Source organism: Platichthys flesus, chromosome 5 (assembly GCF_949316205.1).
Source record: "Platichthys flesus chromosome 5, fPlaFle2.1, whole genome shotgun sequence".
In the NCBI taxonomy this organism is placed as follows: domain Eukaryota; kingdom Metazoa; phylum Chordata; class Actinopteri; order Pleuronectiformes; family Pleuronectidae; genus Platichthys; species Platichthys flesus.
The window spans coordinates 4,409,240-4,426,958 of NC_084949.1; the positions used below are offsets into that span (position 1 = coordinate 4,409,240).

Below are 17,719 nucleotides of genomic sequence, written 5' to 3' on the forward strand. Positions count from 1 at the left end.
CTACAAGATTAATAAGCTGGTCACACAGAGTTAATATCTGCTTTAAAGACATGACTGGCCGATGGTCTGAAGACAACATTAAGTTGTGTTTACAGCTTTTAAGAGTTTGTTTAATTTAGATAAGCAAAAATAATTGAACTAAATGAAGTAATTATAAAATATAAATAAAATCAATGATGGGAAATTGTGACTGCCAGTGACACTATTTCAGAGATTTATTTTGAGACTTAAACATTATTAATTTCTCATTACCACTGACTACCACTTTTATTGAGGAACTACCTGTTTACACAGATCAATTCCACGTCATAAGAAGTTCACCTCAGAGTGTCAACCAGAAAACACCATTTCTTTTTAATTTAGAGTTTTAAGTTTAAAGCCTTCAAAATTATCACATTTTCAAACTCAGTCAGCTGCAGTTCGTTTAATAAATATTCCTATATGTTGATTAGTCCATATTTATAATGACAATTATTTCAGATCCTGGTCCTGACCTGTGTCTCACATTTACCTTAAACAGTCTCTTACATGCATGTTCCACTGGAAACTAAAAGTACATTTCAAATATACCTTACTCATAATTTGTTTTTATCAAAGTAAAATATATAGCATGACACAGATTATTTTTTTTTTAAGCAGGTTATCAATATACTATATACAAACTGTAGAGAGAAGCATTAACTATATTGTCTCTATTTTCAGTTCCTTGGGCTCAAACGGCCTTCCAAAAATGGACTGAAGAGGGCAGTGTTTCTTCTAACAGCTTGCAGCCTTTTGGAGCTCAATTTGAATAGTAGAAGAAGAAGCTCTTCCTTCTCCCCATGGTGCACTAGCTGATGAATCTTCAACTGGATACAAAATGATTTTTAGTTTGCAAACATTGACAGTGAGTTAAGTCGTGGTGGAGATAACAAGACGTCGCCTGGTGAGCTGGTTGGTATTTGTCAACAGCTACGAGGTAGAACAGCTACAGCGGAAGTTCTCCGTCAATGTTAGCTTACATGCTAACATCGGCTGCTGTGCCTGAAGCAGGAGCGTGTTGACGGTTTGCTGCTGCTGTCAGAGCCTCAGGATGAAGGTGAAGATCCGGCAGTGGAACGGGGTGGCCTCCTGGCTCTGGGTGGCCAATGATGAAAACTGTGGGATCTGCAGGATGCCCTTCAATGGATGCTGCCCGGACTGTGAGTACGAGAGAGAGACGCACTTTGAATACCGATGAGTCCCTGAATGAACGAGTCTATTCGCGGTGCTTGGAGCGAAAACAGGCCAAAGACACACGTTGAAAGTTTAATGTCACTTATTAGGGACAACTGATTTGATTTTAACACGTATAATGAAATGGAATATTATATGTATGTTTTTTTTATGGTTTGGTTCATTATATCATTCATCTTTTGCTCATATTTATATTATTTTGTTTAAATCCTTAAGAGATATTTCTCCTCACTCTTTTTCACTGTGATGCCCCCTGTCTGCGTGTCACGTTTCAAGAGATATGAATCAGTGCCTCTAAAGAAATGAAAGAGATTGGCACCATATTCCTTTACCCAGATTTAGTGCGTGCAGGAGTGAGGATGTCAATATTTAGAAATATGATTGCAATTGTCAAAAATCACTTGAAACCTAACATACAGAGAGTGGGGGTCACCATGAACAAGGCTGAGGTCTAATATCTTGGTCACCTCTTAAGGATTTACATTTTTTTTGCAGACTTTCCCTTTAATTTCTACAATAAGATCTTTTGAAACATGACATGTTATGGCAACAAAGAAGAGAGAAAATGTTGGAAACATCAGTAAAAGTAATAAATAAATAAACATACAATATAAATAATATATACACTGAATGGAGTATAAACAATGTAACACAATTGCACATATATGATATTGAAATTGGAGAGATAGAAAATTAATATTGCAGAGTTACAATAGTTTAAACCAGAGTGTGGTATATTGGGTTCTTATGGTTGACTGGGAGCAGTGCAGTTTGGCCAGTGTGACACAGCAGGAAGGAGCTGAGTGTGATACCTCTGCTTCACATACTGCTTGAATCAGTGGGTCACTAAAGGAGCTGCCCAGTAATGTTATGGTGTCCTGCAGGAGGTGGGACTGGTTCTCCACCACCTCCACTGGGTCAAGGATCTGCTGTCAATGTCAAAATATAAACACTATAATCTTGCAATTTTATTGGTCCCTTTTTATATCAAATTTAGAGACCTGAACTTATTTCTCAGTATCTTTTTAGGTAAAGTGAAACACCACCACACCCTTAAGTTGGATCTGTAATTTGAAACATCTTTTGCAGGCAAAGTGCCTGGAGACGACTGTCCGCTGGTCTGGGGTCAGTGCTCCCATTGTTTCCACATGCATTGCATCTTGAAGTGGCTGAACTCGCAGCAGGTCCAGCAGCAGTGCCCCATGTGCCGACAGGAGTGGAAGTTCAAGGAGTGAACCAACAGAGGTGGTGCTGCTGTCTGCCCACATAGACTTTCACAGAAGCCTGTTCAAGTGTCACATTTCTGTTTCAGTTGTAAATAATGTGTTTAGACAATGTTTTTGTACGTATTCATCTGATCAAATGCAAAGGACATTTGGAATAAATTGCATTTTTCTTATAAGATATGTGATTGAATAAAACACACATTAATTCTCTGCCTGTGGCTTTGCATGATGCATTTGAGTGTTTCATCAGTGTGGCTGACTACCAGAGTTTCCCAAAAGCCTTTGTAGCTGCACTTTGGAATCATATGACCGGAATTTCAGTTTGCAGCTGATTGATTCTGACTTTAATCCTTTTTGATGAGATTAGCCACTTTGTTTTGTGTTTCCAGTAATGACTGTGAATAGGCCCTCTTTGGGTAGTTTATATCTGGTTCAGAATGTTCCTTTGTCATATGTTTATACATTGAATACATTCTTCCTGACTTCAACCTTAGAAAGTGACTATGTTAGAAAAACGGGGACTATTCATGCATCAAGTAGTCGTTGAGGCTGCTCTTACATTCACATACTGTAGATATGGAAGTGTTGTGATGCTGATGATAGGCTGAACTACGTCTCATTTTTTGTTAGGTTGATAAAAACTAGATTTCTGCAGCTTTCTTTTCATTTTTACACTTCTATGTGGGTTTGTCCACAATCCTTCGAGAAGTTAAGATCTGCCTCAGAGAGCATTTTATCACCTTGAGTCTCAGAGGATGAAAATCAACACTTTGCAGTATTAAGTGTTTGTTGAAACCAACACATTTGGTCCATTGATCATAATAACCCTGATGAGGGTTGTTGACTGAATCTGTTGCTGCAGATTTCATGTTTGTGATGTTCTTCCTTTCTCATTGTGAATTTATTCCAGGACACTTGAGTCGTGAACATAAACAGAAGCTGAAAGTGATAAATGCTTATTCAAGAATTCATTGCAGCACTAGTAAGGCTGTTCTGAACTATGCTGGGAAATAAAAGAAATGGTATACAAACTTTATTAAAAAAGCAATGTATAAAAAGTAATTTACAAACCACTAAAAGTAAATATTGTTAATTAACTGAAACATATGTAGAGGCAACAATAGAAAAACATCCTTCTGATCAACTGTAAACAACTGTGTTACCAAGTCAGACAACACAAGCCTGTTTGGTTTTTATAATCGTGGCCGACAGATTGTCAGAGAGGTGCAAATGAGCTGAGCATCAACAACAGCTTCAGGTTTCACAACATTCACAAACCCTCTTAATTCCAGTGACGTGCCAAATAACATCAGCAACTCCACATCATACGATTCATTCAGTTCACCACAGTACAAAAGGATCTGAAGCTCTCATAGGACACAGTCAATCTCAGATCTAGGGATCAGAGAGGAGCCCCGACCGGCAAAAGTTCAGTCCACTCTGGAGGCAGCCTACTGTCTCTGTTAGCCCTCCATCCAACAGACATCCACAGTCCTTGACCTCCTGAGCTGAGGCAGCTCACAAACTCAGAATGCTGGGCTGACGTGGCCTTTTCTGTCTATGGCTGCAGCGCAGTCAGACGACTGGGCGTTAGAGTTGGTAGCTTTAAAAGCCCAGGGTGTTCAGTCGTTCACCGCCAGCCCAAAGAGCTCCAGCAGCTCCTTGTTGTCCGGGTCGATGAGGTCAGCCGGCTTCTCCCCACAGTCGTTCTCCAGCTCTGGGTCAGCACCCAGCGACAGAAGGTAGCTGAAAGGAAATGGTATGGATAAAAGGTATCAAATCTTGCTGATTTGCAACATTGGTAAACTCAATGTGAGTTTCTACCATGCTTCAGTGTCAGGAAGGTCAGTGAGGTGCAAGAATGCAGCAGATCTTCCAGCTTCTCTTACCTCTATGGCGTAGGAGAGCTGTGCAGCCAATGTGTGTGTGTGTTTTGGTATGTGCTTGACATAGTTTCAATATGTAAGGTTAGTTGCCTCAAGTGGCTTTATTATGGGAGAAATAACTGTAATCACTTTTTTAGAATCAAAAGTGAAACTTTGCATTTTTCAAAAATCCACCAGCACATTTTTCTTCTACAGAAGGATGTTGAAATAAAACACCACTGCTCCGTTCAAAATACATGACATGTCTCTGGAATGACCAGTAGGTTTTGGTTGCTGATACAAACTTTTATAAGTATTTCTCTATTATGAAACTTTTTCTGACTTTGACTCCTCTGTACTTGCTGCTGTTGCACACGATAGTCTAAATTACAGTCTCACTCTGAACGGAAATAGAGATTTGATTCTCTTTTGACCTTTTGATTGTTCAATATAAAAGAAGACTGGATGCTCACAGTGCAATGTGTGGGAAACTGTCGCTGCAGGCCATGTGCAGAGGGGTCCATCCATCCTCATCTCGCTGGAGGATATCGGCTCCGTGATGGACCAGCAGTTTTACACACTCCAGGTTCCCAGACAGGACAGCCTCGTGAATTGCAGCCATACCTGCATAAAGAGGAGAAAATAAGATTTGCTCAAGATGTGTGTCGTCTAGCAAGCGAGCTCTCTTAACTGCATTAGCAATTCACGGGTCTGTGTTATGGTTGAGTTTCATGGGCTCACCAGAGTGGTAGATGGTGTCCAGGGAGACTCTTCGGGCTCTGATGAAGAGTCCAATCCTCTCCAGCTCGCCGTGGCGCACATAGTCCTGAAAAACGATATCATTGGAGAAGTGGACATTGCGGGTCTCCTTTAGAGAAACAGATCTCTTGCAGCTGACTGGGACTCCACAGTCCTTGGGGTAAGTCTTTATTCCCATGGTCTGGGACACAGGGCACTGATACCTCATCCTAGTCAAATTCAGTCTTCCCTTTGTTTTTGCAGAATATCAGATAAATTCCAAGAAGACTATTACAATAATGAAGTTTGACTCCTTGAAATCTCAGAGACCAGAGCAGATTTTCTGAGAGATGTCAGTTGTGGACCTGCAGAAAGATCAGTCTGTTATGCCCTTGCTGTTCAGTGTGTTGACATAGGAGCTGTTGCTCGGAGGGCCCGTGGGTCTCTTTATACTCTCTGTCTGTCTATTTTAAGAGGCTTAGCTTCAGTGACGAGACCTGGAAGATGAGCAGCCCACTGGTCAGGGGCCGCCCTCTAACCTGTGACAATCCTGTGATACAGCTCATGTCTCAAGTCTTGACAGCCAGTAACCTCTGCATCTGTTGTCACCCCCACACACTCCAGATGCTGCCCCCTTTAAGATAGTGGTGACATCCACCCTGGTCAGAGGGAGAGGGAGGCTGGGGGCTTCTAGTAAACACCAGTCATGATAAAGGGGGATAACTGCCAGGGAATGAGTTGACATGCCATTTGTAGGCTGTTGACAAACCGTCTAAGAGGCTGCTTAATCATGTACTATGTTATTCCCTGATGTGAGACAAAGGAAGGGTGCTGCTCATTTACAAATGACTGATTTGCTTCATCAACATTCAGGGGAAATAGTAACACACAATTTAAAGATGCAAACCAAACATTGTTATTCAGTGTTTTTAAATGTGATGATTTGATATTTTTCTTTGTGTTTTAATTGTTAAATAAGAAAACAAATGGAATTTGAAGAAGTCACATTGAGCTCTGAGAAAATGTGATGGCAATTTTATTTTAAGCTCACTTGCAGCATGGGGTTGACCTCATGGATTCAGTCTGGGATCTCATGGTCCCCACACAATGACTCCTAATGTGTTCATGCCCTGACACTTTAGTCTTTTGCCATGGGTTCACATTTTTGGTTTCAAATCCCCTTGAGGAAGTTTGTCATAGGGAGCTCAGTATTTCTAAAATCCTATCTGTGGCCCCGAATACAGACAGAAAGGACATCTAGAGCCTACAGTTATGTTAGCATAGTTGTTTTGAGCTCATTGCTAGCTAAAATAGGTAGAAAGTTGACCATGTTTAGCCCATGTGCACAGGGTGTGGTGTATTGGAAATGCATTACACAATTAAAACAAAGTTAAAAAAAAGAAACGAAACTGAAGACAAACTTATTTTAGTATTTTGTTTATTGGCCACCATTTCACGTTTACCACATCAATTTGGATATGATGGAATGCTTTTTTTTAATTTTCCCCTACCGCTGTACAGATGTCAAAACCATCACCTTGCTCTACTCAAGCCTCCCCTCCATGCCAAACACATACACACACACACACACACACTTTTAAACCATTCAGAACTGCACACTCACACAAACACACAACTGTGTGGCAATATGGGTGTTGGGTAGAGCCAAAGGGATGGAGGTACAGTGTGGGTGAGAGGTGGGGCTGTGCAACTGTTCCCTACCCACCTCAGATAGAACAGACACTTCTCTCAAAACAACCTGACCAGGGAACTGTACCAATCTCTGTCCGCTTTAGTAACCACAATGAATCTCTGATTAGGCATGAATGCAGTGCGACCTATCAGAAATGGCTCCAAAAACCATCCCAGGTCTGAGAGTGTGTCCAAAGGCCAACTCTGCCCCAACAGGGCCAGCTGGCTACAGCTGGGCACCATGGTACGTTATTAAAAATGACAATTCCTAAATTAAAAAGCAAAAAACCTCATGTGAAAGCAATTAAATAAAAAAAAGTTTTCCCTCAAATAATAGTCAGTAGCCGAGCTGAAATGAGGAGAGTGAACCGGGAAATAGTTTGGGAATGAAGGACATGAAAACAAAGTAAACCCCCTTCACCCATTAAAAGAAAGAGCATCATTGGTCTCAGCTACAGATAGGGAACCTCTGTGCCACACTGAACAAACTTTGTGGGGTGTATTTTAGTGAAGACATTGCAAAATAAAAAGTAACATCTATAGGATGGCCCCTTGTCCCCTGAGATTTCAGTCCTTACCTAACCAACACACAAAACTCTGGTCCTCTGGTTTACTGTCAGAGGGAAAGAACACTGGCATCCCCACATACCTACAAATGCGCTTTACACTCAAGTAGCTCATACCCACACTGATCAATGGAAAGATGGTTTTTAAGAGGGGAGCAAATTTATCAGGAAAAACAAACATTTTGAAAACTTGATCTCAATGCCATATTCTTTTTTTACATTTGGTTTAAAATATACAAAGGCAAACAGCTGATGAGGAGCTTTGCAGAGAAGGCATTGACGTCTCCCATAGAGGTGGTGTGCTGTTCCACAGAGTCCCCAGATATGGGACAAGACCAGTCTGACCAGAAGCTGCAAGCTTAGAGAAGTGGCAGGCAAAAAAAGGCCCTGCCACGCCACTGATGGACTGACTGACTTACTGGCCAGCTGGCTAACAGGCCGGCTGACTGACCGAGAGGGGAAGTATTAATGTTCACAGGACAGGGAAGGTCCACTGGGAAGTGAAGGTAGTGATGGTGACCGGTTGGAAGGGTTGGGGCGGGACTCGTCTCCTCTCTCTCTCGCACTCCACTGCCAGCTCCTACAACTCATCGTGTTCATCGTCACCTCCATCCTCGCCGTCAGAGTCCTCGTCCGGTCCTTCATCTATATCATCCAAATCCTGGACAGCAGAGAGGGTTGTTAGTCAATACTGAATATTCATAATCTGGATTATAAACTAGACCTTCATGCAGTGACAAACATCTAAAACACATTTGAACAAATAAAAAGCAAGCCCAACCAGCACTGTCACAAGCTAAAGTTTTGTTCTGCAGAGTCATTCCCTCACATCTAGTCTGTGGACAGGTGGGTAGAGGAGATTCAACTGACACAGAACAACACTAATGTTGCTAACAGCCTTGCACGTGTGGCTATTATCTGGTGGCCCGGGTCTCCAGGCAAAGGCCAGTAAACAATAATGACAGCTGCAGGGGGCATTGACGGACAGCAGTGGGCTGCATTGCAATTAGACTTCTGGGAAGGGGCGTGTTGGCAGTAGTGGAGTGGGAAGGTGCTAGAAAAAATGCTTTCCTATGTGCACTGGATACAGCAGAGTCACTGAACACAGGGAGTTTGTCAAAGTCCAAACTGCATCATCTGCACATTTGACCAGGACATGGAGCCAGGTGTTACTGGCAGACTGGTCGATATCATAAAAAAAGTCAAGCTAAAATCTTTATTGGTGACTAAGTGCAAGCTGCCATTTTTCATAAAGCTGAAATTGCTTCAAATGGATATCTAATCCCCAAATCATACAATGATAGTGTTTCTTCCCAGTTATTCCATTCCTAATCCCCCTTATAAATCAAAAAAAGTGGGTCAGTTCTAAGGTTACATCCTAAAGTCCTCAGAGGGCCTCGTCCCAAAAACCTATTTTGGGCAACTTCAGACATGAAGCCAATATGCCGCCAAAAGCACTGGAGTTTCAATGACAGATGTGAACTCTCTTCTAGGCTCCTGACTTTCAGTTTTATTATCAAGACATAACTCCAAAAGAAGTTTCAAACAAAATGGTGCATTTTCTGTTTCAAGATATGAAACTTTGTTGGAAATAAAGTGTAAAATTAACAAGAAACATTTATCTACAACTTGCTTATGAAACAATGTAAATGCACCTATATTGAAAATCCATTCGTAAAGCAAGTCTGCATACATGCGGTTTAAACAGTACATTTTGATAAAGTGCTCTGACCTACTAACATACTGCTTTGTTTCACTGTCTTGTCTCCAAAAGCCAAATGTAGAGAGGGCCAGTAAATGAAGATCATCGGAGCAGCAGCTCATTAGTCAAGCTATAGTCAACAAAGTCCAGACAGACTCAGCAAATATAGTCAACCATTCAGACACTTGAGACGCAAGTGTCATGTTATGTTTGTGCGCTCAGTTATGAAGGGACTACAGGTTTTTTTTGGTGAAGATGATTGGACTAAGAAAAAATAAGCTCTCATAAGGCTACAAATATGCAGTGATTTAATTGCTTCAAATAAAGCAATCAATTATGTCTCAGCTCAGTAGAAATTAGCTCACCTCTGCATCCAGATCATCATCGTCTCCTGCAGGGGCGCCGCCGTCCTTACCGCCGCTCTCTAGGAACTTGGTGAAGCCTTCCAGTGTTCTCTCCCCATTGTAGTCGACCACCTGTTCAGACATCATTACTGAAAATGTGTTGAACCAAACACCAATATAATGGGACAGAAACTCATAAGGCCTGCAGGCTCAGTTTCTGCATGTGCTTAACGCTGCTAAATCAAGAAGCACTAATGACATTTTGGAAGCCGCTATGGTAGTGACTTTAGATCCAAATAATCACCCAGATCCCATTAATTCATAACTGCTAAAGCACATAATGAATAAGAAGGCAAAGCTATTTTTTGGAAGGAGAGTCGTTGGATGGATCAGTCAACACAAACAGCAAGGTTAAAAGGGATTAGAGTAATAATACTGTCGATATGTCTCTCACTGCTTACATATCAAATCTTTGATCAACAAAAACAAAGGGGTGACATTGTATTTCGGTTCTTACTCTTAAGGATTATTTCTTTCCCCATCCATCCCAAAATCAGGTAGAAAGTTATGAGGAACTGAAGATAGTACAATTGAGAACATAAACTCTGATGAGGCACTCACCTTGCGGTCATCTCCAGCAGGGAAGAACTTCAGAGTAGGAAAGCTATGGACTTTAACTGTCTCAATCTCATTGACTGTGGAATCCATCTTAGCCACGACGATGTCATCACTGTCCTTGTACTTCTCTGCTAGCTTCTCCCAGATGGGAGTCAGCTGTTTGCAGTGTCCACACCAAGGTGCATCTATATACAACAACCAAAAAAAACAGTTCAGTGTCAAATTATTACTGATAAAATGTACAAAACACTCAAAGTTACTTTGGGTATGAATCAGTGAACACATGTTTAGGGGAATAAAAGTTTAGCTTCTAACATTCATTGTTTTATTTCTGAATACCATTTATTGAGCTGTTAGTGCAATAGTCAGTTAACAATGTTCAGTTGTAACCAAGCGAATGGTCTATTGTACAGATGTATGGGAAATGGGCCTTTCCCATTCAGCATGACTGACCATGAGCTATATTTAAGATATATATAATATGTATATAACCAGATCTCTTCAACTTCAGTGTATGGTAACAAATTAATTCTCAGAACGTGAGGCTTAAAAAGGTACAAGCTCTTTAGCATTTGAAAAAGGCAAAGTAAGTAAGATTCCAGTTTCCGAGACTGCAGCTATATGCTTCTCACCAATGGGCAACTGAGCTTTGACTGGAAATACCCCTTTAATGGGTCAACTCCTTTTCCAGCTCAATCCAAAGACTGTGGATTGTTATTATGTTTTACAAATTGAAAATTCAATGTCTCCCTTTGACATAGGGAGAAAAAAATTAAATCAAAATAGTGAGATCTGAAAAAAAACAAGGGTTCTTACAGAATTCCACAAAGACGTTCTTAGCAGGATTGAATACGACCTCCTCAAAGTTCTTGCCCACCAAGATTTTGACAGGGTTTTTGTCCCAGTCTTTAGGGATGTCCTGGCTCATGAGATGTGGCTGTAAAAGCACACAAAGACAGACCATGACATTAACAGGATTAATTCAGAATTTGTCCTCAGTGTGTTGTTCAGTGCATATACACACACATAAACATATCTAAACCTCTCTAACCTTAAGTTTTCCATCAGTGAACCGTGTGCAGAATTCAACGATGCTCTCTGCTGTGATGGATTCGCTGTCTGGCTTGTACTTTGTCATCTCATCCTCCAGGGTGATGAGGCGGATGGCTGGACACTCTTCTTTCTTCAGGCCAAAGAACTCCAAGATACGCTGGTTGTCGTCCACGTCGCTGTCAATGAAAATGAACAGGATCTGGACAGGGGGAGATGGGAGAGATCAATTAAAAAATATATATTATAATTACAGCATGCACAACAATCACATGTCAGGTTGAAGACATGTGCATTTCAGAGTTCAGAGTAGCACGTCCCCTCTGGCAGGTCACCTACCCGGCCCCTGAATCCCTCTGCAGCTTTCTTAAACTGGTCCATTTTGTCCTGGAAGTCTGAAGCAGCTTTGGGCAGGAACATGAGGATGTGGGACTTTATCTCTCCGCCAAAGATTTTGGGGGCAGTCTGATGAACACAGAAACATGCAAGTTTTACATGTACACATCAGATGCTGAGTTGCACTGCTTAGGTTGTGGAAAGTACTTTGTGGTGGGATGTAACAAAAGTATCTTTAAAAGTAACTTTACTAGAGTATATTTTTCATGTAACGGTACTTAACTGATGTAGAAATTCAGAAGAGTCCACCGCTGACTCTCAGCCATAATGCTGGAGTAGACGAATTAGGAAATAGGCTCGACTCTGTAAAATTTACTGTGGTACTTTTACTTGAGTACTTTTGTCTATTTATCTGCACTTTTGCTCAAGTAAAATGTTTGAGTGCTTCCTCCACTGCTGCATATTGATGTGCACTGCTTCACTCATTACCTGCTCAGTGAACTCAATGACCAGTGGCAGCTGGTTGGCTTTGACAAAAGCTAGGAGATTTTCTTTGGTCATCTCTCCGTCAAAGGTATTGCGGCCCTCGTCGAACTGTAAAGGAAACATGGAAACATTGAGATACAATATTTATCCTTCCATGTGATCTGCCTGTGAACAGCAAACATAGATTTACCAAACAAACCACTTTAAAATCTCTTGGTAAACCCCAGCTGAAATAAGAGCCAGAGAAGTGACTTTTACTGGGTGTTAAGAATAGCAGTGGTACCAACTGTGCCAAGCAGTCTTTACTGGTACACAATAGGAGAAACGACGTTTGGTCAGTGGCATGCTGCCAGCCCTGTGGGCACTGATTGAGACTGTGAAACATAAGCTCTGAATCCTTGTTGAAATAAACAAGTGAAAGACCAACACGGTAAAGTTACCACAGGGATCAGAGGCCAGACAATGGCAGAGGAAGCCTTGAGCCTCTGTCCAGAAGCCAAAATGAAAGATCATACTTAACTGAAGGACAGCGTGCACCAGTGAAATTGTTTTGGTCACACATATATATATATATATATTCTATATATGTTCTGAGAGTTGTGCAAGTTGTAGGTTAAAGGACAATCTTTTGTAACAGTTAAATTCATCAAACAACCTCAGTACAGGGTTGTTGTAATTTTTATGAGCAGACCCACTGGACCTTAACCCAATAGGACATATCTACACTGATAAGAAAGCAACAATCTCTGACCTGCGTCATTGACTGTTAGAGTTTGTACCTATTTAAGTATTTAGTTCAATGCTTGTAAACATTATTTTTATTCAAAATATAATGACATTTCAAAATATACATTCAAGAAGTGCTTGGGACATTCTGAAGTAGTTTGTCTTCTGATCCAGTAGAGGGCAATCACTGTCAGTTTAACCAATTGCAAATGCAAGTAGAAAAACCATAGTTTGATCGTCACTCTGCAGGGGACATTGTTAGGGAACAGTTTGCTGGAGAATTAAAACAGAAGCTGTCAATAGCCAGTTAGTTTGTCATGAGTCTTGTTTCTCTTATAAAGTGATCAAATGTCTGAGACAATCTAGCTCATTCCCCCTCTATCTCCAATTGTGGTGCCTGCCCTGATTCAAAGCAGCAGAGAGAGGACAAGTGGAAGGACAGAGTGGCTCATGTCTCTCCAAAAAATGTCATGTCAGATTATATGTAGTTAATGTAATGGCGCTTCCTGTAGTATAGTAATTTATGTACTTACAATACACTTCTCCACATCATACATTTTATTGATGGTTTACATTTGTGGTTCATAGTCAATTTCTTCTGCTTTGAATGAAACAAAGTGAATATTTATTCTTAATTTTCTAATCCCTTATATTTCTATAAACTTCACTTTATGTCAACTATTACAGAGAAAAAAAAGGGCAGCAATAAATAAGTTTCTCTTCCGGAAAAATAAAATTCTGTGGGAAACAGTGCACATAGTTTTAATCATTCTATATAAATATTTGCTTTGATTTGCCTTAAATATTATAGTTTGTGTGATTTCAATGTCCTACAAGACATTGAAAGGAAACAAATCATCCATTTGTACTTTTAAAGGAAGTCATTCAGCTGTTAACCATTCATCCTCTGCTCAAAGCCAATGAGTCCACTCGAAAGACAGACCATTGGCAAATACAGCTCTTTGCCAGTCAACATAAGCTCAACATGTTGAGATCATTCAATCATTGAGATCATCATTTAACCCATCTTAAACATTAAAAGATCTTTGACAGGCCAAGTTTAACAACAGAGAGGGGATACTGTGAGCTCCACAACATCACATTACCAAGGCGTGGATAAAAAAACACCGGTGTCACCACTATAAATGCTTTCTTATGGATGTGTGTTTTCAAAAACTGATCCAAGGGCACAAATACACTATTTAGTATGTGATACACATGAGACAGTGAGTAACTACTCAAACCATTTTGAAATCTGTACTTAAAGACAAGTCCTGTTATCAGTTTGTTCAGAGGTCTAAATAGATAAAGTACCTGTATGTAGATGTTATTTGTGTAATGACATCTTAGTTATTTTGAAAAAGTGAGTGCTTGAGTGTAATTCTTCAAAGTCACCTTCTTGAAGAGGACAACGCTGTCCTCTGACACTTCAAACTTGGAGAAAACAGCCTCATCGGAGGTCATGGCGAAAGGAATGTCATCTATGCTCTCAGCTGCCTTTTCGTAAGCTTTGGCACCAGCAGATTCGGCATCCTGCAGAAACATGACACGTTTATATGAGCATAGTGCAATTAATTAATCCCCAAATTAATAAAAGTGAATTTAATACAAGTTAACAAATGGTATGGCTCTTCAGATGTGTGAATGCTCGAAAGCATCATGATGTCTCCATATAAAATATGTAATACATAAACAAATGGAATGAGCTTTTTACAAAAATCACTCAGTATAAACCATAACTTGTTATTGAAATTGTACCTTAAAGAATCCAACGACTGCAACCTCATTGTCAGCGATCAGAGACTCTGCCTCTGTGACCCCAGCCAGGGTGGCAACGGCTGGGCCTGTGCGCTTTTTCAGCCATGCGACGATATCATCTGCCTGTCTGCCAGCTGCAACACAGTAACTCAGTCATTCTGTATGCACAATATCCCAAAAAGGTGTCAAAAGGCCAACCCAGACCTGTGACTTTTTTTTTTTTTATTAAATTCCTCTTATGAGGACAATAGGACACTCTTTTTTTAAACAGACATAGTGAAACCACTCAATGAAAGCATCTTAAATCTGACTGAGATACAGCAGACCTGAACTCTAATGCTAGTGTCTCATGGGAGAACTGGTAAAGTGAAATAGCACCATAAGTCAAACTGCAGACGTGGAGGCACAAAGACACCACTCGTTCATTTTCTGGTGTCAAAGTCTTTTTTGAATGTGAAAAATATCATCAGCAAAAACACACTACTTCTGCTTTTCTGAAGCCTCTGGCCAACTGCTCTTACCACTTCAGATCCAAGCACCATGTAGTATAAAATAATCTGTACGCTCACTTTCTGAGGCAGCAAAAACATGTTTACCATTTTTTGGAGTAAGCCTGTTGCAATCAAATTGGATTTAAGATAGATCTGGCTGCAACACTGATGCAACACGGGAGCAATTTCCCTCAGAAACCCATGCTGATGAAGTGAGAAAGCATGGAGTGCTGGTGAAGTATGTTGGAGACAGGAGGAGGGTGTTTCTAGAAGTTGAACTCAATTCAGAGTATTCATTTCCACAAGAAAACCCATATTCAAAAGTGACCTCTCCCCTCCCTTTCTAAACGTGGCCTGAGCCAGAAGAGGCGACGTGAAGAACTGCACATATCCCTACCCTGCTGACAGGCAAGGCTCAGTCAGCATGAGGGGAGCGTGCAGAGGAGGCCCAACCTACATTTTGTCTCAGTCCTGTTACAGAGAGCTGATTGGCTTACTCACTGTTTCTGCTGCTGTGCAGATCATATTACGCCAATGAAGAATGCCAATGTGCCTATGGTTGTCTGATCTAGATCTTTATCTATATAGAATCACAACATTACAATATCAAATCACTTCAATTTGCCGGAGGTTACTCAAGATTGAATCACTTCGGGAAAAAGAAAACCCTTTCCCATTAATTTGGATGCTTTTGGTTGAAACATGTTAAGCTATGAGATGAAGAAAAAGACACTTAAGATTTTAATTCAGAAAGTTCCAAGATGCTATTGGGGAGAATAAAAACATTACAACTGACAAAATATACTAATCATAGACTTCTGAATAACTTCTAATAAAGGAGTAATTACAGACAGACATTAATGCTCACCAGAGTACTCTTTGGGGGACTCCTTGTCTCCACCCTTGAAGAACTTAATTGTGGGATATCCCCGGACACCGTACTCTTGTGCAAGTTCAGTCTCCTCTGTGGCGTCCACTTTACCCAGTCGGATGGCTGATCCCTCTGCCTTCAGCATGCCAGCGGCCTTGGCATACTCTGGGACCAGGGCCTTGCAGTGACCACACCATGGGGCGTCTGCAGGGCACAAACACAGGGGCTCCACATTAGACATTGTCATTACTGATTCCTGAAAAATGAGGACAAATGCACATAAATTAACAGAATGTCACCAGAAGGCCCATAACATTCATTTGATAATGGTATAAAAAGGCAAAAACAAAATGAAGCCACTTATTGAATATGTGCTCTTATTAATTCAACTAATTTCATGGATTAGATAATTACACAAAAATGATAATTAAACATAGATAACGTTGAATGTTTAGGGAAACTTCAAGTGAATTTTTTTAGTCACTTTAAAAACTGAGAGCTGTATCTTGAGGGCTTTTGTTTAACTGTTAATAGTTAAGTGGCTGGAGCAAACGCCCACAAAAAGACTAGGGACAAATCAGTTCCTGCTGTGGTTTCACGTGTTTAATGTTAGAAAATGGTCTGGGTGCAAACAGACAAATCCTCTGATCAGAAGTGACACGTCGAATTCACGGACCTGACGTTGCATCACCTTAAATTCTCCACATATAACAAAACTTCCTTGTTCCAGTCGCGTCAACACAAACGCAACAGATGAACTTCTGTAATGTACACGTCAACCTAGCTCCACATCCTCGCACAGACCCCGCCCAGCTGGGGGTGTACGTGGGGACAAACAAGCGCTGGTCCCTCCCACCTCCAGCTCATTGGAGGGTCTCACCGGCCTGGTTCTGTGACTGGACCACACATGCGTCACTCGCAGTGGGAACAGGTCATCACACTGACAAAAGTGAAGCGGGACGGGCCTGCAAGCCGAGAAAAGTAGCCCAGATGTGAAACTGATTAGAGAAGAGATAAAGAATCGTTACTAAAAGATTACTTTAATACTTCAAACCACAGTGATGCAAACCTCCAGGGAAACTGAAACTCACCGAGAAACCGCAGGGGGGAATCGAAACTTTGACTGAACACACTCACCCACTATTTTAGCTTCAGGATCCTTCTGTTTATTACTAACATGGTATTACAGCTTTATTCTGACGACAGAAGTGCTAACGCTAGTTTAAATCACATAAGTACGATAGGATGCACTACTATTAGCTACCTGCACCGCCTTGGCGCTACAGCCATGATACAACAGAAATGTGGATGAATAAAAGTTGTTAGGCGATTGACGTGAATAGTGAAACAAGCGGAATTTAACCGTGTTCAGACAAGTTGAGTGTTGCGTCTGAGTCATTTACACTTCGAGGGAACTCGGTGCTAGCTGCTCAAACTTCTGAGAAGTAGTGACAAAGACAACCCGTCTCCAACAGTTCCCTCACAGATTGAGCAGCAGGAAGAAAACTAGGTGAAATAAACCGTGGCGCTAAACTGAACCCGACATATGTGTGTTAGCTGCTAACAGCTGCGACTTGTAACAAGTGTCAAAGTTGCATGCTAGCACGGAGCCAGGCTTCACGTAGCAAGCTAGCCGGCCAGCCGCCGAGCCCACAGCAGGCAGCTAGCATTAACAGGAGAGGTTGGGAGCAGCCGCCGTTACTCACAGAATTCCACCAGGATGTCGGGGTGAGCGCTCAGAGCCTCGTCCAAGTTACTCTTCTTCAGCACCAGGACGTCGTCCTCCTCGGGGACCTCAGCCCTGCTGGCCACGGCCAGGGTGCAGAGGAGCAGCAACTTCAGCATAGTTAGCCTCGTAAGTGTTTCTTCCCGACAGAGAGATGGGGCTGCGAGGACGTTCGGTTGCGGAGTAGCGGCGGGGAGTCGGTCTCGGTTCACGGCTTCTTCCTCGTCCAAAGGTTGGGAGAGAGCTGGTGTTTTGTGTCTACCGCTACTAACGTGGCACCGCACGCAGAAACCGGAGGGGTCGGCCTTT

At 41.5% G+C, this 17,719-nt stretch overlaps 3 protein-coding genes across 3 annotated transcripts; 1 reads left to right on the forward strand and 2 right to left on the reverse strand.

Annotated features, from left to right (window-relative positions):
* Window positions 1–777: 777 nt before the first annotated feature.
* anapc11 (APC11 anaphase promoting complex subunit 11 homolog (yeast)) lies at window positions 778–2,651 on the forward strand. The gene is made up of 2 exons (XM_062388864.1): window positions 778–1,181; window positions 2,305–2,651. The coding sequence occupies exons 1-2, from the start codon at window positions 1,073–1,075 to the stop codon at window positions 2,448–2,450; spliced, it is 255 nt and encodes an 84-aa protein (XP_062244848.1). The 5' UTR covers window positions 778–1,072; the 3' UTR covers window positions 2,451–2,651.
* A 796-nt stretch (window positions 2,652–3,447) lies between these two features.
* ppp1r27b (protein phosphatase 1, regulatory subunit 27b) lies at window positions 3,448–5,476 on the reverse strand. Its single transcript, XM_062388863.1, has 3 exons — window positions 5,048–5,476; window positions 4,780–4,930; window positions 3,448–4,187 (listed from the first exon to the last, which is right to left on the reverse strand). The coding sequence occupies exons 1-3, from the start codon at window positions 5,271–5,273 to the stop codon at window positions 4,064–4,066; spliced, it is 501 nt and encodes a 166-aa protein (XP_062244847.1). The 5' UTR covers window positions 5,274–5,476; the 3' UTR covers window positions 3,448–4,063.
* A 989-nt stretch (window positions 5,477–6,465) lies between these two features.
* Window positions 6,466–17,719, reverse strand: p4hb (prolyl 4-hydroxylase, beta polypeptide). The gene is made up of 11 exons (XM_062388937.1): window positions 17,391–17,719; window positions 15,682–15,888; window positions 14,323–14,456; window positions 13,960–14,097; window positions 11,842–11,946; window positions 11,356–11,481; window positions 11,018–11,218; window positions 10,783–10,903; window positions 9,970–10,151; window positions 9,370–9,480; window positions 6,466–7,963 (listed from the first exon to the last, which is right to left on the reverse strand). The coding sequence occupies exons 1-11, from the start codon at window positions 17,527–17,529 to the stop codon at window positions 7,883–7,885; spliced, it is 1,545 nt and encodes a 514-aa protein (XP_062244921.1). The 5' UTR covers window positions 17,530–17,719; the 3' UTR covers window positions 6,466–7,882.